Below are 23260 nucleotides of genomic sequence, written 5' to 3'. Positions count from 1 at the left end.
TGCAGATGGTGTCGGAGAGCCAGGCAAACAGTTTTTCCGGCACCTTCTGTGGTCCCAAAATGCTGCTTTGAAGGGTGGCCGCTGGGTGTCCCTGCAGCCCTGTGCGACGCGGTGCTGAGTGGGTGCACGGGCGGGGGCGCGGGGTGCTGGGGGCACAGGCAGGACCCCGCGCTCAGGTTTTGCACCTTCACGCTCAGCCCTGGCCCCAGCTGCCCCTGGGATGGTCCTGCAGCGGTCCCAGCCCAGCACCCCTCCTCTGGGGCTTCTCCAAGAGACTGGAGAGCTCTCAGGGACCTGTGGGGCAGGATGGGGGGCGCTGCTGGGGCTCACCCCACTTGCAATGAAGGGAGGTGGCTGCCAGGAGTACCACAGGCTGCAGAGGGCTCTGGCCCACCCTGTCCCCCCAGATGTGTTATCCACCCCCAGGAGGGCACCAGTAACAGAGCAGAGCGCCCCATGGGGGGGTCCCCAGCCCTTCTTACCATCCCTCAACCCATCTCAGCTCAGCCCAGCCCCCCGAGTTATGAGGGGCTGCCCAGGGCGCAGGGAGCCTGGGCACAGACTGCTGCCGTGGGCACTGACACTGGTAGTAGTTTGAGGTTTTAAAATTTTATTTATTTTTATTTTTCGTGGTGTGAATCGCTGCCGCTCTGCTGCTGCCCATCCAACCCCCCTGCTCCGGGGCTCAGCCGCAGGTCCCAGCCCAGCGTCAGTGACTGCTGCCCGCAGCCAGCCCCTGCTCCCACGCTGCTGGGGACAGGCCAGCCAGGGACCGGGGACACACGGCCACCACCAGCTCAGCCAACATGCTGCTGGGGCCCTTGGGGCCAGCCCCACGCTGGGCACAAGGTCTCTCTTGCTTTTTGGTGTAATTGAGGGGAATAGAGCCGCCGTGCTCTGGCTGGGGCAGGGACCAGGCAGCGTTACAGCCAAACTCTGCTACTGGGACATTTCTTTGTTTTTCCCCACAGGACAACAGGCAGCAGGACATGGCCTCAACCCTCCCTGCTCTTCTGGAACTCTGAGCGACACAGAAAACAAAGCGTGGTGCAGTTACACAGCCCAAAAAGCACAGAAAAGGGAGAGGTGGCCAGCCTCAAGGGATAACGAGCATCATGACTCCATGTGCTTTGTGGCAATGGGGACAGTGGAGGGGACATGGGAAGCTCAGCACCACCCCAGGGGATGAGCCAGGCTGCAGCTGGGACCAGCACAGCTGATGCTACATAGAGTTGGCCAGTGGTACAAACTGAGTGCACGTGGAAGGAGTTGGCCAGTGGTACAGAGTGCACGTGGAGGAAGGGCACGGTAATGCTGGGGCTCTGCTTTTTGCCATCCTGGGCCACAGCAGCACCAGAAACGTGTGGCTGCAAGAATCAGGAGGCTGCTGGGTTGCTCGAGCGGTGTCCTCAACCCACAAAGCCACGCGATGGCTCCTGCCTGCCGGCAGCGAGCGTGGCTGCCCTGTGCCCCGAGGAGATGGCCCCTGCACCCGGGGGGACCGCTTCTGTCCAGTGCACAGGACGGCTTCACCGCCACGGGCCAAGCAAGAGAGCACAGCTCGGCCTTCGGTTCGAGCAGCCGCTCCCAAAATCCACTCGGAGCCGATGAGCACCTAACAGTTCACAGACTCGCCAGGCAGAGAAAGTCCCATTTCTCTGTGTTCAGTGTATGGAGGGGCCGCCGGCTCCCGCGAGCGGCCCGCCGAGGTAAGAGTGAGAAGTTTGCCGTGGAAAGCACGTCCCTGCAGTTACAGTGGGGTGACGGACAACAGGGCTTCGGAGGCAGTTGAGGGATTGTTAAATTACGCACAGACACACTCACACACGCAGACGCACACATGCTCTTCTGTAAACCAGACTCCAGAAGATCCCACAGATCCTCGGCTGATCCCATGGCCAGCGCTGGATGCGGCATCCTTACATGTTCCCACGGTACGTGATGTTGGTGAAGGTAGATGTAGCCTCTTTATATAAAGGGTTGTGGCCCTGGAAGAGGAAAAAGAAGCAAAAAGAGCATCATCAGTTTGTGCCTGGCACCAGCAGCTGGGGAAACTGAGGCAACATTCCAGCACTGAGTGGTGGATCCATCTCTTCACTCATGGTTTTGGCTGTGCAGTTTAACAGCTCCCCATAAGGTTTCATGGGGAAGAGCAGGAAAAGCTGCTGTGGGGGAGAGGAAAGGCAGCAGAAGCTCAGGAGCAGAGAGGCCTCCTGAAAGAGCCACCCCATCCCACCCCATCCCTTCCCTCTGGGGAGGTGGAGGACAGGCACCGGTGCCGTCTCAGCCCCCCACCTTGTGCTCCGGGTGCCTCAGCCCTTCCAGCATCCCGTGGCAGGAGGGACCTTCCACCTCGCTCACGGGATGGAAACACTGGTGTGGGCAGTGAGTAAGAGGGTCATGCTGGTGACAAGTGCTTGGGATATGCTGGAGGTGGGAAGATCACATGGGACATTTGCTATTGCCTGTGCACAGCCCCCGGCACTGCAGCGGGCTCGGGAAGGGCTGTCCAGGCTGGCAGTGTCACCCTGAGTCCTGCCTGTGACACTGTGACATGCTTCAGAGAGGGATGGGGCAAGCTGGTCCCTAAGGACCGTGCCCTGGGACCACAGACAGCAACCAGGCTCTCATGCTGGGAGCACTGGGATCCGGATCCACCCAAACCAGGGGCTGTGGGATTCAGACGCTCCTGCCCAGCATGCCCAACCCGCTGGCCCTCACCGTGTCCCACTTGGCCCTGGCCTTCTCCTCCTCGAAGCGGGCAAACTCCCGGCGGTCGTGGATGGTGATGAGGAGCTTCCAGATGAGCAGACCAGCAAGGCCGATGAGCAGGATGGCGCCCGTCACCGAGAGCAGGACCACCAGGATGTCTGGCCCCTTCGGGCAGTCTGGCAGAGGGAGGAGGGCAGGGTTGGGGGAGCTCAGCACCCTCAGAGCAATTCAAAGCAGCTTTGGGGCTGCCTGGCCACGGGCACATGGAGCTCCTCTGGTCTCAGGAGGGCTTCATCCTCCCTTGTTAGGGAGCAGGAGCCTCAACCCTTGAGCACAGCAGGCTCTATAAAGGAGGAGCCCATCCATGGGGTGCATGTGCCGAGATCCTTGAGCTCCTGTCTATAGGGTGAGGGTCTGCACCCAAGCCTCGAGCAGTCCAGGCCGGGGCATCACAGGTCCCACCCGTGGTGGGGGATGACACCGGAGATCAAGTCCTTGGGCTGGTGGGAGTTCACCCCCAAACCAGCAGCCCAGCTGATGCCCTGCGCTACCCCTGCTCTCCGGCTGTGCGTGGTTGTAGACGGAGCTGGCAGCTGCCTTTGTGACCCTGCTTTCGAAGGATCTGTGGCCACACAGCCCCCAGCTCAGCTGTAAATCAGACCTCAAGGTTGCTGGCTGTTCTGTGTGGCAGGGGGCTGCCATATCCCAGCCCTGGGGTGCAGCCGTAGCATTGCTTCTGCCTGGCTAACGGGAGCCAGCTCTTATCTGCTTCTCGAGAAAAATCACACACCCATGGAGTCAAGAACAGGATCAGGGTGGCGGGAAGGTTGAGCCCCCATCCTTGGCCTCAGTTGGGGGGTGAAATAACTGAGCAACACGGTGGGGAAATGTGAGACAGGCAGGAAATCACGGCTCTGGTGCCAGGGAGCAGGGAACAAAGCAGCTCTTTAACCCCTCTCAGCCCCTGACCACAGTGCCCTGCGAGCCTGGTGGTGGTGGGAGTTACAAAAGGGACACAAAAGCCCCACCATTTAGCAGAGAAACCCAGCGTGACACGCTCTGCCCCCACCCAGCCCAGCTGCAGCAGCCAGGTCTTACCTGGCTCCTCGATAACGTAGAGGATGGACTTGCCGCTGGAGTCCTCGTAGTACTGGAACCGCACCACGCAGTCGTCCTCGTCCTTGTAGGTGCAGTTCACAGCATCCTTGCCCCTGTCACCTGCCAGGGCGAGAGCCTCAGAGCCCCCGTGCTGGGGGGATGCACACACAAAGGGAAAGCAGACGGCGTATGCAGCCCCCCACATTTCCACGCCGTAGGGGACGAGGGTTTGGGGCTCCTCTCTTACCCAGTTCCTGCACTGTCTCGATCTCATCACGGCACATGCGGCTGCAGGACTGCTGCTCCACCAGCACGCCTCGCTCAAACTTCTTGCACTCCACGCAATCCCTGAGGAAGAGGAGGGGGATCCTGTGAGCTCCTCCATGCTCTCCCCAGGGGACCGTCACACCTTTCAGTCTCAGGCAGTGGAAGTCGCTGCAATCCCAACCCAACCGGGCTGCAGCTGGCGACAGCTCCTGCCACCACTGCTGTCGGCTCCCTGAGGGGATGTGACCCATCCCAGCTCCCTGCCAGCTCCCCGAGGGGGTACGACCTGTCCCAGCTCTCCGCCCTCTCTCACTTTTTGATGGTGCAGGCGTCAGGGCACGTGGGACACTTCTCGCACGTGTCGCCGTAGGAGCCGGGCTGGGTGCAGTCGCACTTGCCGCAGACGCAGGAGCCGTGGCCGCTGCACACCAGCCCGTTGCTGGACATGCACGTGTCGGTGCGGGTGGTGCAGTTGCAGTAGTCACCGGTCCAGTCTGAGTCGCACAGACAGTCCCCGCAGCTGCACTGCCCGTGGCCTGGGGACAACCCGGAGAACATCAGAACCCTCAAATGTCCCCACAGGTCACGATAACAGCCATCCAGACGGGATGCCCACGTACCCAGAGCAGCAGCTCCACCCCTGTGGGCACGGCACAGCAGAGCAGCCGCCCAGGATAATCCCTTTCCACTTTTTGTGGGACGCAAAGCAGCTCATATCAAACCTCAACCTTTGCTGTGTCCCTAACACTCCTCTTATTCCACCCAAACAAGAAAAAACTGCCAAATTTCAGGCTGAGCTGCCCCAGCTCTGACAGGTTGGCAGCAGCAGCTGGAGATGCTCAATCAGATCTGTCTCTGAGCTAGTCAAGCTTTGGCTTTTAATTTCAGATTGAGTCAGGACATCTGGTCAAACCCCCCGAATCCCACTGCTTTCCCAGCCCTAGAACAGGCCGGGGAATCTGACTGCTGGGAAAAGCCCAGCAAGCTCTGCACGCTCACCAGTGGTTTAATCAGACAGACAGACATGCTCAAATCCTGCCAAAGCCTGGAGCTATTTGGATTGTGGTTTGATTTTGGCTCAAAGACAAGACACGGTGAGTGGTGGAAATGCCACGGAGCCGGCACGCGCCGACCCGTCCCAGGCCCCGAGCGCTCTGGGGCACGTCGGGAACGCTGCTGCCGGCCTGGGATCGGCCGGGCACCATCCCTGCCATGGCCTCGGGGGCACCAGCGTGAGAAATAAATGTGTAACCCTGTTAATGAGGAACTATAGGGCTGAGTCACGGGAAAATAGCGCCGTGCTGGGTGACAATGCATGGAAACAGACGGGGAGGCTGGAGAGAAGTGGCTCGATGGGAGGGATGGATGCCAACAGGATCAGACAGATTGGGTTAATTAGCAGCTCGCCCAGGCTCCGGGGCAGTGCTTCCTCATCAACCTTTGCCCACTGGATCCGGCAGCAAACAGGCAGTGGGAGCAGGGTCAAGGTGTCCAGTCCCCTGAGGGCACTGACTGGAGGGTGGTGGAAAAACCCAGCGTTTCCACTTCCATTATCAGCAGGTTGTTAAGATAAAGGATCATTCCCAGCAGCACAGAGGCAGCTGTGAGCCATGAAGTTGGTCTGGAGGGGCAGGCAGGGTCTGAAAAACTCAATTTGGGGACAGTTGGGAGCAGGAACCCAGCGTCATCTGGCCAGCAGGTTTCATCTCTTCCAGGCTGGGCTCCAGAAGAGCTGGATCAAGTTTGGCTACTGACATTTTCCTGGGCATTTTGGGGCTTGCAGCTGGAAAGCAGAGGCCTTTTTGGCACTGTGTTAGCAGCCACCTCTCCTGGGCTCATGGAAGTAGGCTGGGGATAGGAGAGGGAGGTGGACACCCCTCTTTCATTCCCCCCTTGAATCACTTTTGGGGTGCTCTGCTCCTGGAGGGTGTGACAGCTTCATTCCCCAGTCTTGGGCAATGCCACCCCTCTCACATCCCCTGAAAAAACGGGAGATGGGGCAGAGTGCTGGGATTCACTCAGACCTCCAGTGCTTAACTGGAGATGTGGGTGGGAGAAATCCTGGATGGGGGTTCCTGACAGGGAAGAGGCCCTGGCACATCAGGACACATGAAACGGCTGTTGGGATGGGTGTTTTGCAGAGAGCGGCTCCTTCCCCAGTCCCTGGTGTGGGAAGACTACCCAAGCACTTGGTCCTCTCTCCCCAGTATTGGGAGCAGCAACAGCCAGGGCTAGGGTGGGGGACTCTGGTAGCCCATGGAAGAGATGAATATTCAGGAGGGGAGATGCTGTAAGGTCAGTGAGGGGGGAGGATTTGCTTCCCCAATGCTTTTGCTAAGGAGGAGCCTTCAAGAACTGGGTGGAAGATAAAAATTGCCTCTCCCCACCCCTCTCCCTCCACCCTGGGTTTTCCTCCTGCAGAGAAATACCTCTGATGTGTAGGGGGCTGCGATTTGGGCAGGCTCCCTGCCCTGCACACTCCAGAGCTGCTTCCCCGGGTTTCTACCAGCCCTCCTGAGGGGACTCCTGGGTCTAAGCAGCCACCAAGGTCTGCTTTTTAACCCCCTAACCCATCACCCTGACACAGCTCTTGGGCACAGGAAGTGATACCAGCTGCCCCAAAGGGAGTCATTCCCCTGGCATCGCTTCAGACCCAGGGCTGGTCCAGGGAGAGCCATGGCTGAGCAAGCCAGAGGTGGGGAAAATGCCCCCCAGAAAGCTGGCGTCTCCCTTGTCCACAAGTTTGAGCAGCGTGAACACCCCGAGCTGCCTCCCCTCCAAGCCCAGCACTCACCCGAGCACATCTGGCCCTTGAAGCGGACGCAGGAGAAGTCGTCGCACTCGCAGTACTTGCCCGTCACCTTCCCGAAGTCGCTGCTGTGGCACACGCACTGCCCGCAGATGCACTCGCCGCGCTGGCTGCAGATGGGCTGGCCTGGCCGGGGGCTGCAGTTGTCCTGCTGCGAGGGGTTGTACTCCTCCTCCGAGCACTCGCAGTGCGAGCCCAGGCGCCCGGGGTTGCAGCGGCACACGCCGCACTCCAGCGTGCCGTTGCCTCGGCTGCAGGACGAGCTGTTGGCCTCGGCATGGCTCTCGCAGGCGCAGTCGCAGTCGAAGTTCACCACCACCGTCAGGCTGTCCTTGAAGCCCACGGGTTTGATGGTGAAGGATTTCTCCCGCTCCCGCGGGCACCCCCGTACCTTGGCCTCGATGCTGAAGCTCACCTGGAAGGCAGAGGGGTGCGTCCAGGTGTCAGTACCACCAGCATGGTATTGGGGGACCCACTCCATGCCCAAGCTTAAGGAGCCCAGACGTGGCACCCACCAGGTCTCTTTGGGCTTTTCAAGGCTGGGCCAGCACGGTTTGGGTCAGGACATCTACATGCCACAGTAACCAGGCTAAATTCCACGTGCTGTGGCCAGCAGCCTGGGCTGAGCTGGAGTTTGCATCCAGCAGACTGAAAAAAGCATGTTCTTCCTTGCACCCACCCAGCTGGCGCCCTCTCTCTGCTGCAAAGATTACAGGGTCTGTGTCACCCGGGAGGTGGTGGGGCAAGCAGATTGAGCTGGCAGCACTGAGATGTAGAGGGGGAGGGAAACCAAGCCCATGAGCAGGATCCTCACCGTGTCCCCGATCTTGAGCCCCATGCAAGACTTGAGCCCGGGGATGACCTCATCGTTGAGGCAGGTGGCATTGAAGGCCAAGGACAGCTCTTCGGGGAGGTCACGCACCTCCAGCTCCACCTTGGAGCGGATTTTCTGGAGGAGGAGAGAGGAAAGATGAAGAAGGCAGCACAGGCTGGGAAGGGCTCAGTCCTGGGAGGGGTCCCCCCGAGCAGCTGCGATGCCGCAATGATGCTCCTACACGCGCAGGAAAGGAGCCAAGTGCTCCGAGTCTCTCAGGCCTTGGCCACGTCGTTCCCCACAGGGAAATGCCTTTGAGGATGGGAAGGGGCAGGCAGCAAACACAGTGATCTCCCTTCCTGGGGCCCCTGTACACGTGGGTGGAGGCAGATGCTCACAGCTGGTCCAGGGAGGGTGCTCGGGGCTGAGGGAGCTGCCAGATCCATGTGGGCTGCTTGCAGTGTGAAGCAGTGGCTATTTTGGGAGGGAGAGAGCTGTTTTGGGGCCATCACACCACACACTCACCCCGTAGGAGTCCACTATGAGCTGCAGAACGTTGCTGGAGTCTCTGGACAAGGTGCCCACGGTTGTGCCTGGGATCAGCTCACTGTAGTTCTGGAGAAATATCATAAGCATGGTTTGCTTGTGATGGGTGAGTATGCCACAGCTGGTCCAAACCCTGTCCCAGCACACAGGGGCTTCCCAAGGAGCTTTGGTAGGACAGGACAGCACCAAGCTATGTCCAGCCACCCATGGCCAGCTGCAAAGGGTCCTCCTCAGGACCCACCAGCCCCCCATGAAGATGGTTTTGCACATCAGCTGTTACCTGGTAGAGGCTGACAACTGTATCTGTCACAGCAAAGATCAAGTTGATGTTCTTCTGTGAGAGTTTCTCAGTCATCAAGCCCAGAGAGGGATAGTCCTGAGGAAGAGGAGAAGCTATACCCTAGGAACATGTACCCTCAACTACCCCGGTCCCCATCATGCTCTCCAACCAGGCCTGGACCACCTTTCCCATCCCACGGGGACCCTCAACAGAAGCTCTGGACTCCCCAACCCCACGCGTGGATCAGGGTTTACCAGTGTGGTAGAGGCAGAGTAGAAATTATCCTTGTCAATGTGGCACTGGGCGTCATTGGGCTGCACGATGCCAGCCAGCCTGCCGTCCAGTGCGATGTGGGTCTTGGCATCCGTGGTGAAGACGAGTAGATGGGAAGCATCATTCCTCCAGCCAATTTTCTCCTGCAGTGAAAGGCAGCTCCCAGTCATGCGGCAGCATGTGCCGAGGGCAGCCCTACGTGCCAGCACCCCACCACTGCCTTTGCTGCTACCCCGGGGCATGGCTTGGCTGTAGGGACCAACCTGCCACTGCAGAGGGAACAGAGGGCAACCGCTGGCCAAGGGAATTGCGGTGGGGGGTGTGGAGCCTGGCAGGTGGGCATGGGCTGCTTGTACAGGTGAGAGGCAGGTTTTAATTTGCTAGAGTGTTAATCAAGGTAGCTAGTGACTGAGGGATGCAACTGCTTCCATTTCTAGCAAAATCAAGGTGCAGGCACAGGAGATGATGTCCTTCGTGGGCTGGTTACCAAAGGGCTGACATGGGACCATCATCAGTTCCCAGGCACCTGCTCTGCTCCTCTCTCCTCCCAGGACCACGTAAGGGTCCTGCTCTTCCCTTGCCTTGGCTGTTGGTCTAGAAGTGTCCTAGTCGAATATTCACCCTCTACAGATCTGAGCCCCACAGCAGCTCCGCAGGGCTTACAGTCCTGTCCTGGTGGGGTTGGGTGGTCTCTTCCAACACACCAGGCCCAGCCTGATGACCCTCTCCCAGCCCCAGCCAGACTTTCTTGCCCCTTACGTCGCACACGGTGGCCTGGATGATGGCATCGAAGCCGCCCTCGGGCGCGTCGCGGTTCCGTGAGACGCTCTGCTTCCGCACCTCCTCGTTGAAGCGCGTCACCTCGTCCGTGAGCGACAGGACGTGTTTGTAACCAAACATGGGCAGGCAGATTTCCCCGATCCTGCGGGAGGGAGGAGAGCACTCAGGGCATGAGGCTCGCAGGGCTCCTCCAGCTCCCATCCCCACCCTGCAGCCATCCTACACCCCATGGTCCTGTCCAGGGTGCGTTGGAGGGACCCAACCACCCCAAGAACCTGAGGACACAGCTGGAGGCGGGTGAAGAACCTTTTAAAAATCAATCCTATGTTCTAGAGATGCTGGGCTCAGGTCCCAGCCCCTGTCCTGCTGGGATTTTTAGGAGTTACTTTCTTTGAGCCTCAACATCTCTCCTGAAACAATGGTGTAAAACTGTTCTCTTAAAAGTCACAATGATACTTTTAGTTTAGACTTGCTCTTCCTCCCTGTGCCAGCAGAACATGCAGTGCAGGAAGGTTTAAACCCTGCCCAAAATCAGGCACACAACTCCCTGCTGAAATCCATTGGTATGGATTTTCAGTCATGTCCCAGTGATGTCCCATTAACTTCTGGCCCTTATAGGACTCCCTCAGCCTGGGACTTACTCATAGCAAGGGTTCGTGATGGCTTGCGGAGGAGAGATATACATGTAGGGGGAAATGGGTTTGTCCACAAAGGCCCCAAAGCCGATGCGTAGGTTGCTGGTGAGCTTGCGCATCTCACTGGCCAGCTTCGTGCCCAAGTTCTGGATGTTCCTCAGATCATCCTTCATGGAGTTGGACAGATCCATCAGGTAGTAGATGTCCACAGGGTAGTCTTCCACTTGCCGCACTTGGACACGAAAGATCTTGGAGTCATCTGTAATGGGACAGGGCAGCAGAGTGAGAGATGCTCTCCTGGGAGGAGCAGAGGGGGCTCATGACAGGATTAGGGAGAAAGTCAGCCTATGGGATCAGCAGGAACCCAAGGAGATGGTTTGAAGCTGCTGGGAGGAGAACATCACAGTTAAACAGACACAAAGGGGCAAAGCCCTTAGGGCAGGCTGCTTGCATGGGAGCTATGCTGCGCACCCCTTGGAGATGGCAAATCTGCCTTATGGCCCCTGTTCTCCAACCCTCTCATTACCAGGACGTGAGCAGATTGTCCTGCTCAGAGCTGATCCCCCAAGGTCTCCTGCATGAACAGTGTGACCCACAGATGCTGGATGGAGTGAGGGAAACACCCAGCAGGTCTCACAGGGATTACCAGGGGGGCTGCATGGCTGCTTCAGACTTCTCTGAGCTCCCAAGGACTCCAAGCATCTCCCAGGGCCTCCCCCATCCTGGTTCTTTCCCTCTCCTCTTGGCTCCTCCCAGCCCGTTCTGGGAAATTTTTGGTGAAATATTTTCCATTGAAACAAAAACCTCCTTAGACAGAACCTTCTGGGGAACAGGCCAGTTTCGGTGACTTTTGCACTTAAAAAAAAAAAAAATGCTGAAAACACTTCAGATTGACCTTTTCCTTCTGCCTTTTAAGAGAGACAAAGGTTCTTTCTTGCTGTTTTTTGAAACGGCTTCTTTGAAATGTAAGCTGGGGTACAGCTACAGCCTTCTCAGAATACCTCAAATGTTGAGGAGAAAAGCGTTAATTAAACTTCAATTATTATTGTTTTCGTATTTTCTTCTAAATCTTCATGTCACATTATGACTTGCAGGATGGAGAAAGTTTCAATATCTGCGAGAGCACAAATTGCTCCATCCCCTCTCCAGCTGCATCGCTGCAGCACCACCACGTAGTCAGGGGTCTCAACTTTGTGCTCAAAAAGCATCTGTTTCTCTTTGTTGAGCTAAAATCACGAGGTCTCTGAGCTCGTGGGACATGGGCTGTGACCTGTCCTACTTCTATCCTTCAGCATATGGTCTTGATTCATGGGTCGAGGCAGATGACTCGTGCCAAGCCTTCTCAGCTGGGCAGAGATGATATCAAGCTGGGATTTTCTTCTACTGCTTCCAAGGAACAGGGATTTACGGCACTGCACACTGCCTCTGTTCCTCTGCAGAGCAGCACACCTACCTGCCTCCTGCCAAATACCTTTAGACCTAAACAGAGATAGGGCCACTTAGCAAGTTACATGTCCCCATTGCGTGGGGACACTTCGGACTGCTGTCATTCAGATGGGTCAGGACTCCTCTTGGCCAGGCGCAGGGATGTGCACAGCATGCCACATGCTACCAGCCACCGATATCTCACCCCTGGGCTTACAAGGGACCAAAATTGTTCCTGCTGAGACTGGAAGAGTCATCCACGAGCAGGTGGCCAGAGGTGGGCTATGTGGGGGGCAGAGCACAGTGATGGCACCGCTCCACGTTCCCCAAACCAGTTTTGTGACCTTGGGCGAGTGACGCCTATTAGTTTTGCCTCCTGCCTGGCAGCACTTGAAACTCCTCAGTGCTGGCAAACGACCACAACAGTTAATTGGCTCCAGCATGCCTGGCTGAAACCAGCATGGGAAATTACATGGACCTGTTGGCAGTCCAACCCTGCCAGCTGCTCGTGTCTAACGAGCTGACTTCCACCAAAGCATCCAAAGAGCAGCAGCAGTGGCTAAGGCCTGAGTGGCTTTATAAAATAAGATCACGTGTTGTTGGAAATTGCATCCCATCCTGCCCCTTGGGATACCGCAGGACTGAGCCAAGAGACTCAACAGCAGAAATCAGCTTGCAGAGAGCCTGGCTGCCCATCAGGGATGTTCCCGGAGGGTTCGGTGTAACCCCCAGCCTGGCCTCGTCCCCGATGGACACGAGACAGTTTTGGCCCGTGGGACAGGGCGACGGCTCACTCATCGCTCGAGCCCGTTGGGTTATTTCCACTTCACCCCCCCTTCCCACAGCAGCCTGGGGGCTCTTACCCGGCCGCAGGTTCAGCAGTATTTTCTGGGGGCTCATCTGGGTGGTGGTGGAGCTCCCTGAGCCCTTGTCACTGAGGGGTCGGTTCTCCAGGATGGTTACGCTGCTGGTGGGGAACTCGATGTAGTCGTGCCCACAGCCGTTTTGTAGGAGGTTGGCGTGCAGGTCACAGCGAGGGGACGATGGTGCCATGACCTGAAGGAGAGGGACATGATCAGGAGCCAGCTCACCCTGAGAACCCCCGGGGTTATGCTGGGAGGAGGAGAGAGGGCCCCCTTTTTCCCAGAGAACAGCTGCTTTATCACACCTAACGCAAGACCAGGATAAGAGGCTTTTTGGGGCACAGAGTCTCTGCTCAAGGGAGGTGGCAAAGAGAGGAGATCCAGGATCAGCAAGTCCTGCTGGGGTTCAGAGCAGGTTTTGGTCTGTTGTGCTCTGCAGTGGAGCTCCCCGCCAAGGAGTGATGGATAACACATCTCTGCCAAACCCCCTCCTGACCCCTAGCAGCTGGAGCCTCAGGTTTGGTTTTTGGCAAAGCTAAAAGGAAAGCCTGTCTGCGTGGGATGGCTAGAGGAGGGTGAGGCAGGATGTGAACATGGCAGGCTGGGGGTGATGGGCAGAGTCTGGAACTTTAAAAATTATTTTTCTAAACTTTGGCAAAAGACGAGCCACCTTTCCCCCCATTTCTCAACGCGTGCCCTTAGAAATCTTGCCGCAAGCAAGGAGCAGGCCTGCTGTGGGTGAGCCCATCGCATGAAGCGGTGCTGGGTTCCTGTCCGGGAGTGGTTCAGGCTTATCTCCAGCTCTCCAGCTTCCTGCCGGATGGAGCCAGCCAGGGGAAAGGAGAACCAAAAAAGGAATGAAAGAGCAAAAACGCAACGGGGCTGCAGGGGAAGTTGTCAAGTGCCCGTCAGGTGCAGGAAGCACAAAATGTGGAGTCACTGTGGGGCTCCAGCCCTGTCCCTCCTTTCCTAGAAAGCTCCAGGCTCCTCGCCCTTAACAGCACGTTCAGAAGGGCTCCCGTTGCGCCAGTTTCTCATGAAGACAAATATGGGAAGAATTTCTCTCCCAGCCCAACACTGCCAGGATCTGCTGCCGCAAGTTCCTGGCCAAGCAGAAGCCACCCTCCCCTCCGGGGGATTTCTCCATCTCCCTCCCACAGCCCAAATCTTTCTACATTCAGAGTCTTGCAGCAGATGATCTTCAGAGCCTTTCCCTGTGGCAAACGGGGTGACACAGGTTCCAGCGCAGCTGGTTCAGCTCCCTCCCTGCTCCTGGGAAGCTGGATCCCAACACTGCAGCGGTTCCCCAACCAGGATATTGGCTCCCCCAGGTTCAGGCTGGCTGAACCCAGGAATGAATTTTTGTGTGCTTTAAGCAAACAAGTAGAAAAATGCAAACAGTGTCAGGAGGCCCTGGCTGGCCTACAGCCCTCTGGAAAAAGTGACCAAGCCATAGCCAGAAAATACATCAGTAGGCGTGTTCCTCCCCTGCGGGGTCCTGCTCCCACCCTTGCCGCCTGGACAGCATGCTGTCAGTGAAGAGGACAAGTCATCCCTCTAAATTAGCTCCCTTGCACCCACCCACCCTGCAAGCTTGCCCCATGGGGCTCCCCGCTGCAGGAAGAGGTGCCTGGTGTACTCCAAATCCCATCAATCATCACATCCACTCCTGTCCCAGGCGGGGAAAAATCACTGGAAAGATATGTAGTTGAAAAGCAGGCTGGGCAGACAGGTTTTCAACATGGTGCTGGGCTCTTGGGTGGTACTTGGAGATCCCAGGGAGCTCCCAGGACATCAAAGGCCACGTGGCACTTTATGGGATTAGCAGTCTCATTCCTACATCAAGGTTCCCATGGAGAAGCTATTTAACCCCAGGGCTGCATCCTTCCCCTTTTCCCTGGAGCCCCAAATATCGTGATTGACTGGGGATGCACAAGAACCTCCCAAGCAACAAAACTACTGCAAAAGGCAAAGGAAAAAGTTACTGTGCCATTGATGGCACAATTTGGCTACAAGGCCCTTGCACCCCCCAGCCCCAGTCTATATTTTTCCCCTCAGCCTCCGTAGACTTGCAGACTCAGCAACTTGGACACAACCCCAGGTAGAAGGGACCCAGAGGCAGCCCAGGCTTGCTCGTGGCAAACTTCACAGCACAGTGACTTCATCCACTGACACACACCCCCTGCAAACCCCGCTTCCCCATCAGCACAGCCCTGACGGCGTCAGCTCCCCATCGCAGAGATGCTGGGGGGGGGGGGGGGGGGGGGGGGATGAACATGTTCCCACCCCTCTATCACAAGCCACCCCACAGCCCTTAGCAGAGATGCTCCCCAGCTTCACCTCCCCTTCGGGCACCTCTGTCCCGCTGCAGGGAAGGAGGTTTCAGCTTCATATCTGCTCAGGCTCCCTCCAGGATGGGGAAACCTGATGATTTTATCCCCTGAGTGCTGCCTCCAAACCCCGTAAGGGAGGGCAGAGCCAGCTCCATCCCCCAGCTCCCTCGCTGCTGGGTGGGGAGGCTGCGGGAAGTCACGCATCCCCAGGGCATCTCGGTTTTCATCTCGCAGGCAACCACATACAGCATCAGCTTCTCTGCAGGAGAGCTCCTGGGAGGGCCCAAAGCATAGACGCCTCCACAGATTAAGCTAAAACCTTCCAGCAGCTTCTATAAAACCAAACCCTGGTCCAGCCTTGCCTCCACCTTTCCTCCAAGGGAACCAGAGTGGGTGACATTTTGGGTGGGTGAGACCCTGGAAGATCTGTCATGATAGTTTCCACAGTGTTTTTAGAGTCACGTCTTGGTGTTAAGGGTTGGCTGATCCAAAAGGAAAAGTGTTGGTAAGAGTGGTCAGGGTTTCTGAAAAAGAAATAAAACTCGATTCTCCTCTGCACCAGTGCTCAGCGGGGTCAGTGACCACAAGAAACTGCAATGAAATCCTTCTCCTGTCCGAAGCCAGGATGGAGCAGGGGTAACTGATAACTCCTGGCTCCTCAGGAAGGCAGCGTAGGTGGGAAAGGGCTGCAGTGGGAGCAGAAAAACAAATAAGGGCACTGTCCCTTTAAAAAAAAAGGAGGGGCACAGTATCAGAGACCTCCCCCACCCCAGGGAAATTAAACAAACCCACAGAAAAAACCCTCATTTGCTAAATTAAGACAATGTGGTCCAGATGTTGGAGGCAGAGTTGCTGAGCAGAGTTTGTACAGCCTGGCTCTCCGGGGGCTGGTTGCTGGCAGTGGGATGGCTCCCTCGCTGCTTGTCACGTCTGTCCAAGAGCACAGCTCTCAGCAGCACTGGAAATATTTCCTTTTTTGGAAACCTTTGCTGATCTGGAGTTAAAAAAAAAACCCCATCATAGCCCCTGCTGCAGCGTCAAGACACCAGCCCAGCCCAGGACCGGTGGCTGGGAAGGAGCGAGCCCAGCCCAGCCAGTCATTCCCCCTCTGGAGAGGGGAGCGAGGCCCCTTATCATGCTGCAAATTTCAGCTGCTCCTTGAGGGAGGTAAACTGGGGCACAAACATCTTTATTCACACTGAAATCCTGGTGGTACCTGATGGGCACAGCCAGCGGAGGCATCCCCTCCAGATACACACTGACCCCAAAGCATCGGGCCACGCAGGCGCAACCCAACAGTGTTTTCCAGCTTGGATCTCTTTTTCCCAGGTCTTTTCCCAGTGCCCACGGGCACAGCCGGAGGCAGTGGGCTTTCACAGATGGAGAAACAGAAAGCAAGAAAGGCCTTGCCAGAGGAGGAACCGCTCTTGGCAGCGAAGCCCTAAAGATTTCCTCTCCTCGTGCCATCCCAGCCTCACCTCCCCTTATCTCTGCCCGGCGGCTGCTCTCCCATTGCCTTGGGAAACTCCCTCCTCTGACCTCCGGGATGGACCAACCCCCAGGGCAGCATTTTTGGAGGGGATTGTGGCAGATCTTTCAGTCCCTCACCCACACAAATGGGGATTTTTAGAGACACAGGTCTGCTGTTGTAACTTCTTTAGCTCAGCAACCAAAGCCAGGCATCTTGTCTTCCTTCTCCCTCTTTCCAATGAAAAAAGCCTTTTAAACCCAAACCCTAACTTCTAATCAGTATTTTCTCTTCCTCCCACCAGTCTGCCTTCCCCTTCCAGCCCTTCCAGCAATTAAGCTCCTTTAGCCAGAGCTTTACAATGGGTTTTCAAGAATCAAGCAAAAAGTAAACTAGGTTTTCAAATGTACATTTTTTGAGAGACAAAGTGAATTTCCAGTGGAAACATCAGCATTTCCCAGCCAGCTCCACGTAGCTCCCACTGAAGCACCCAGCTCGGGAGCAGATTTTCAGAGCAAGGCGGGTATGGGCAGCCCGAGCCCTGGGTTGTGCATCTCGAGCTGTGGTCAGGGCCAGATGCTGCCGAGGAATGTGTTTAGACACGGTGGGAACAGATGGAGACTGAGCTTGCGGCTGTAACACAGGGTCCAGCACCCAGCCCAGAGGCTCGTCCCTTCCTACGTGTCCCCCGTCCCGCTCAGGAACGCTCTCCAGCCCCGCTCAGCCTCCCCCCAGCTCTTACCTCCGCGGAGCACCAGGCGCAGAGGGGGCTCACGGCCAGGCACTGCTTGCAGGAGTTCACCCCACGGGTGGTGCAGATGTTACCCCCTGAAACAGCAAACAGCTGTTACAACCCACAGAGCCCCAAACCTACACGTGTGCTGAAGCCTCAGTGCTCAGCCAGCAGCTTCAGGAGCAGACACAACCCCCATCCCACCAGGGCTCTGCTCTAACCCCTTTCCCAGTCCCAAACCCCAGGTGCTGCTTCCCTGCCCCTTTTATAACCACCTCCTCAGCCCGGTACCAGCTGGGCTTCATCCTACCCAGGGCTGAGCATCATTTCCCACCTGCCAGCTCCTTGTGATCCCCCATCCCTGAGACGTGTGTTGGAGTGAAGCCCCCATCGTTGGGGGGGGGGGGAACATCTCCCCTTGTGCCTCCCTTCAGGCATTTTGGGGCAGCAGGGAGGGGGAAGGGGTGAATTCCCAGGGGTGCAGTGTGGTCCCCACAGCCCTGCCAGCAACCAGGGACCTGCTGCCTCTTCCCACCGCCCCCAACCCAGGGTGGTCGGTGCCTTCTTGTGCAGACACTAAACTCAGAGGCTGGTCTTGGCTCAGGTTCAAACCCAGGGAAAGGAGGGGAGGGAAAAGGCACGAGTCCAGAAACGTGCTTGTGGCGATTTGTGTTGATGCCCTGGGTAAAGGTTGGGCTCTGTCAGTGGAAGGGGCAGTGGGGGCTTTGGAAGACACATGCTGGCACCAGTTGTGAAGGTCAGAAGCCAGCGGGTCCCTGTGGGGGATTAAAGGGCCTCAAAATGTCCACAGGGACCGCAGTGCTGGAGGAGCTCCTCTGTCAGAGGCAGAACTGTGCACCTCTGTGGTCCCCACAGCCAACGGCCGATGCGGCAAGTGGCTGGGGGCACAGCTGCGGTGGCTTCACCCTTGGCTCTTCCTCCCTCCCGAGGCATGAGCATCTCTGCAACATTTTAGGATTCCCCAGACAGAGCAGACTGCAGCTGTGTGCCTGCTTGGCTGGGGGAACGCTGCAGCCTGGGGAGCTTGGGCGATGCCGGCGTGCAGCAGCGGGCGCTGGGGTCTCCCCTCTGCCCCATGTCCCCTTGTCCCTCCCCAGGGCTCTCGCCGGCAGCTGCAGGCAGAAAAAGCAGCTTTTTCCACAGCCACAGGAATTGCAACACAAAGCAGAAAGAGGAAATGGTGAAAAGATATCATCAGGTCTTTGGGCTGAACTAGAGCGACAGGCACTGTGCGCTGATGCACACAGCCTGGGAGTGTGAGTGTGCATGCGTGGGTGCATGCGTGGGTGCATACATGTGTGCATGCGTGTGGGTGCATGCGTGTGTGTGCATGGTGGCTGTGTGTGCAGCGTGTTGCAGCTGTGCATGTCTGTACGAGGCTGGTATCACACGCTGTGGCTGTCCCTAAAGCCAGTGGCTGCTTGGGGACGTGCCCCAGGGCACCGGGGCTGGTGTGGTCCCACACAGGGGGACTAAACTACAGGCTAAATCCCAGCTGCCTGGCTCAGCACCAGCTTTGGGGTGGCATCCACTCCCAGAGCTCTCTCCATAAACCAAAATACCCAGCTGCAGCACGTGAGGATGGGAAAGATTTTAAATTTAGCATTGCCCAAAGGAACGACAGGTTGATCTCCAGTGCTTTCTGCACTTAGCAGTAGCAGCAGTACTGCATCCTTGGGTGGACAGGTCTGGGCAGCCGGGGCTTGGGGAAGGCAAAGGGCTCTCAGAAAGCAGCAGAGGCACCGGCAGCGCCAGCTCCCGCTTCTCACGCCTGCTCCCACCGCGTCCGTGTGAAATCGCTCCCGCCTGGCCAAGCGCCGGCGGCTGCAGCCCAGCGCCAGGGCACGTGCCGGGGATTTGCGCCGTGCCGCGTAGCCGGGAGCTGGTTCCAGCGTGGCTGGCAGCAGCTCAGCCCCCCGGGGGGTGGCAGGGGAGGCATCACCCCCACAGCCCTCGGGGACGGCCCTGGCGGCTCGAGGTGCTCGGGGTTAAACTCGCAGAGCTGCCAACCCCGGGGCCACGTGCCCGAACATGGGAACTCAGCTTCTGAAGCTGCAGGTCCCTGGGGAGCCCCAATGCTTTGATACCTGGAGCAGCACCATGGCCCCCCCGCCAGTCAAGGATGGGGGGGTGAGGTGCCAGGTAGCCTGCCCCGTGCCAGGAGTTTCATTGCTTTATTCTGCTCTCACATCCCTCCCTGTCACAGCCGTGTCCAGCTGCTGACTCGGCCGCGGTGGCTGCAGCCCTGGCTGGGGCAGGGTTATAGCACCCAGTATCACCAGCAATGCTGCTGGCCCACACTCCTATTTAATGCCAGTGTGGGGTTTGTTCCCTCAGGGGTGGGTTTTGGCTTGCTGTAGGATGGTTTAGTCACCCGGATCTGCCCTGGGGAAGTGCAGAGCTGACAAGGGCCCCTGTCACCCATGGGTGCTCCAGCCACACTCCCAGCCATGGGACGGGACCCAGGGCTCACACCAGCATCTGGTATGTGAGACGCACTACTCCAAACCTTACCTCAAACAGGTTTCCCCCATGACTTGAGCCAAGTCCCTCAGCTGCTCCCTGCCTCAGTTTCCCCCATGCAGTGTTAACCCTGGTCTCAGCGACACCTGGCTGCACTGAAACATGATGTAGAGGATTTCTGAGCTCGTGCCTGATGGCTGAGCCCCTGGCTGCCTCCACTTTTCCTCCTCGTGCCACGAAACCTGAGCTAATGAGCCCCAGGACTGTCCCTTTGGGCTGAAGAGCTCATCTGCTTCCCAGCACTTGGTACAAATGAGCTCCTGCCTACGCACAGCCCCTGAGCCCCCGTGGTTTCCTTTCCTCCCCTCCTGCTGCCACCCCGCAGCCCAGGGGGGCCTCGGTCTGGTGTCTCCCCTCCACACTGGAGATGTAAACCCGATTTTCTGGCTGATTTTGGAACAGGAGCCCCAAGCTGGGCTGTCCCGCCCGGGCAGTGCAGGGTTAGATGGGGCTGCAGCACGGAGGGTCCCTGCGGGAGGGATGCTGCCACGCCTGAGGCTCCGGGATCTGCTGTCACATCGTGTCACCATGCTATCGCTGGCAGTGGTGGCTTTGCCCAGGGGGCTCCCCACCAGTGGGTACCCACCCCCTCGGGCTGCCCGAAGCCCCAGCCCGGGGGTGTCTGCCCCAGCCCAACGCAGCCCTGTGGTCCCCATGGTCTCCATCGCTTCATGACTGAGCCACATGCCCAGGGATGGAGGACCCTTCCCCAACCTCCAGCACTGCATGGAGCCACTCCTGGCTGCACTTCAGCGGGGGCTGGATGGAGCACGGCCATCCCTTCCCCCTGGGAAGGGGCCGCAATCCCCCGGGCGCCAGAGGTGATTAACACAGCGTGGTTATCACCATCCAAACATGCCGCTCGTCCTGGAGGCAGCCTCACCCCCCTCACTGCGGGGAAATGTCTCTAGTTTGGCATTTCCAGCACTGCTTGCGTGGCTGGGTGGAGGGTGCAGGGTCAGGAGGGCTTTGCTGGAGCCAGGAGGGAAGGGGGGACCTTGGGGTGATGTAGGAGCAAAAGCAAAGGCGGAGGAGAGCGGACGATGCCGCAGCTTGAGCTCCTTCAGGTTCTGGCCCTGTGAGCACCCAGCAGTGCTTCCCAGGCTCAGGACACTTCCTGGCTGTGAGCAGGTTAACAAGATCTCAGCAGAGCCTAAACTAATAAATTCAATTTTTTAGTTCTTTATTTTTTTTTTCCCCCCATTTTTGGGGCTTGTTTTTCCAGGCATAAAAACCAATAAACCAAAGTACAAAAGCTGCATTTTTTTACTATGAAAGCAGCTGGTCTCATGCAATGGTCTGATCCTAAACGCTCAGGCTTTAAAAAAAGAAGAAATCCTAGCACATGAACTACGGGGAGATAAACTGGGCAGCATGGGAACTGCTTGCCTGGGGCTGGGCAGCACTGTGGCCCTGAGCGAGGTGCAATGATGCACTTGAAACACCCCAGACGCCTGTGGTTGAGCATCAGCCTTCCCTGGCTGGAGAAAATTACTCAGTCCCCAGTCTGCACTCCAAGTAACCTCCTCTACGTACTGCATGAGCCGGCCACACGCTTTGTTTTTCCCCCCCTCTGCCAATTTGAGCAAGAATGTGCGCACAGAAAACTTGATAAAGATACAAACCATACTTACATCCTCTCTGGCCTTTCTGCTTGACGCAGTGAGAGGGATTTGGGCTTTTCTGGCTGATCTCCTGCCCACGCCATCCTGGGCCTGTGTCTTTTCTCTGAACCTCTCCCTGTCTGCCAGCACCATCCCGGAGAGGGGATGCCCCAAACTGAGCTCAGCGGATTACAGGCACCGACTCACAGGACCAGAGAAATACCTGCACAGCCCCAAACTGCAGCTCTATAAACCCAAACTCTTCCAGGGGGTATCCTATGTCCTGTACTGATGACAGCTCGCTCTGGCACCAGATCAGAGCCTCAGGCTGTTCCTGGGAATTCAACAAAGTCTGGAATTCTTTAGACAGAACAATGTTGCCCCAAACCTCCTTGAGTGGGGCCTTGAAAACAATGGGACCGATTTATAAATCAGGAGCTGGAAACACTGCACCATTTTTCAGTTGCAAGATTTGCTTAGAGCCCCAGAAACACACCTGGGGAGGAGGTAACACTTTTCTGTGCTTCCCCTCCATGCTTCAGACATTGGAAATTTTTTTTTAAAATACAAACTACATTTGTCCTGAAATCACCTGATGACAGAAATCAGAATTTTTAAAGAAAAGCACCAAAATAGCATGAGAAAAAAATAACACAGGGCAGCAATGCTGACATAAATACAACCCGTGCCCTTAAAATGAGATGGAGACAGTGACTACCTGCCCTGCAAACTCCCCAGTGTATTTTCTGTTTATGGAGGATGGAGCCCAAGTCACACCCCTGTGTTTCCATTACAAACCAGTATCTGGAGCCAAACAGTGTAGGTAGAGAATATAAATTTGCCGCACCCAGTGCAAGAATAATGCACCAAACCATGTCCTGATCCTGTGACACCTCTGAGAAACCCTCCTGGCCCCGACCCAGCCAAAACCCGACCGGCTTTGTAATTGGGAACTGCGCTGAGGTCTCAGGCTGCCAGCTCCTCCTCCGAGTGATTTTCCCGGGAAATCACAGACCTTGGGAATGCAGAAAGTCCTGGGATTTAGGGAAATAACAGGCATCATAATCACTAAATGACCTGGCTTTAAGCAAGCGACAGCGCTACGGGTTGTAAACCTACCCCAGCCGCCAGCAGCGCAGAGCGTGAGGATCCCGATAGCCACGTAGAGTTTTCCCATCTTCTCCTCCGAGCCCCGAGTGTGGGGGGCTGCTTGGACCAGCCCTGCCGTGAGCGATGGAGAGCAGCTCTGGGGTGGCCAGAGGTTTTGAGCAGTCCAGGAGATGAATCATGAGTCTGGGTGTATGACACACATGGCAAGCGGGGCCAGCCGGAGGAAACTGCGCTGGCTCGCCACTCAGTTTTGAGTCAGGGAGTGCCCCCGCCCGCTCCGCCTGCAGCTCCTCATGCCTTTTCCGCTCTCTCAGCTCAGACAAGGACCTAATAAACCCTGGCAGCAAGTACACGGCACTGGTGACCTACAGCCCTGGGGCTGGTAACAGGCTCTTTCCCATAGGCTCTTTTGCCTGGGTTTAATTCCTTGCAAAATCTTGCTCACTCCCTCCTTTTATTAACTCTTGCATGAAAGGCAGCCTGGGTTTTAAACCCAGCCTGTGCTGCCTCTGATTTTAAGGATTTAAGGGGCAATAGAGAAAATCCACACTGATATGAAAGTGTGGGTTCTCAGGTCCCCTCCCCAGAGCACTGGTACAAATAGATTATCTCTGCTGAAACTGGGCTGGGAGCTGAGTGAGACCCAGTCAAGAACCGGACTTGGTGAAACCAAGGATTTGGGTATAAACCTGGATGTTGCAAAGGGAGGGAAGTTCAGCTTTGGGTCAGATAATTTGGACTTAATTTCTTCTCACTTCTATGTCTTTTTTCCCCTCTGTGTCCTCAGAAATTGTTCCTGTACTGAGCAAGAACAAGGAGTCAGATCTGCACCAGAATTGTCCCTGCTGAAATGCTGGAGCTGCTTGTGGGTGCCTCCTGATGGGGTTTTATAAACCTCTTGTTCCCCTCCAATACCAAGGTCCTACTCAGAGATGGGGAAACTGAGGCACTCAAAATACAGGCTGA

General features: G+C 56.9%; 1 protein-coding gene across 1 annotated transcript; it reads right to left on the bottom strand.

Moving 5' to 3' along the window:
* Window positions 1–593: 593 nt before the first annotated feature.
* ITGB3 (integrin subunit beta 3) lies at window positions 594–22621 on the bottom strand. Its single transcript, XM_033006341.2, has 15 exons — window positions 22304–22621; window positions 17046–17131; window positions 12503–12695; window positions 10221–10473; window positions 9559–9721; window positions 8781–8942; window positions 8527–8622; window positions 8226–8315; window positions 7701–7835; window positions 6872–7301; window positions 4391–4613; window positions 4058–4158; window positions 3811–3930; window positions 2722–2888; window positions 594–1988 (listed from the first exon to the last, which is right to left on the bottom strand). Exons 1-15 carry the CDS (start codon window positions 22359–22361, stop codon window positions 1920–1922), a joined length of 2346 nt encoding a protein of 781 aa, XP_032862232.1. The 5' UTR covers window positions 22362–22621; the 3' UTR covers window positions 594–1919.
* Between the last annotated feature and the right edge of the window lie 639 nt (window positions 22622–23260).

The sequence above is a fragment of the Tyto alba genome, unplaced genomic scaffold (genome assembly GCF_018691265.1).
Source record: "Tyto alba isolate M040663 unplaced genomic scaffold, T.alba_DEE_v4.0 Super-Scaffold_12, whole genome shotgun sequence".
In the NCBI taxonomy this organism is placed as follows: domain Eukaryota; kingdom Metazoa; phylum Chordata; class Aves; order Strigiformes; family Tytonidae; genus Tyto; species Tyto alba.
This window is presented reverse-complemented; position numbering and strand designations above follow the sequence as displayed.

What these genes read in the sequence shown, in the direction of transcription:
- ITGB3 (XM_033006341.2), bottom strand. Translation starts at nt 22,361, where the DNA reads ATGGGAAAACTCTACGTGGCTATCGGGATCCTCACGCTCTGCGCTGCT. An exon ending in ACTGCTGAACCTGCGGCCGG is followed by an intron (nt 10,474 to 12,502) that starts GTAAGAGCCCCC and finishes GTCCCATTACAG; the next exon opens with ATGACTCCAAGATCTTTCGT. An exon ending in CCAGGGCCAAGTGGGACACG is followed by an intron (nt 1,989 to 2,721) that starts GTGAGGGCCAGC and finishes TTCCTCTTCCAG; the next exon opens with GGCCACAACCCTTTATATAA.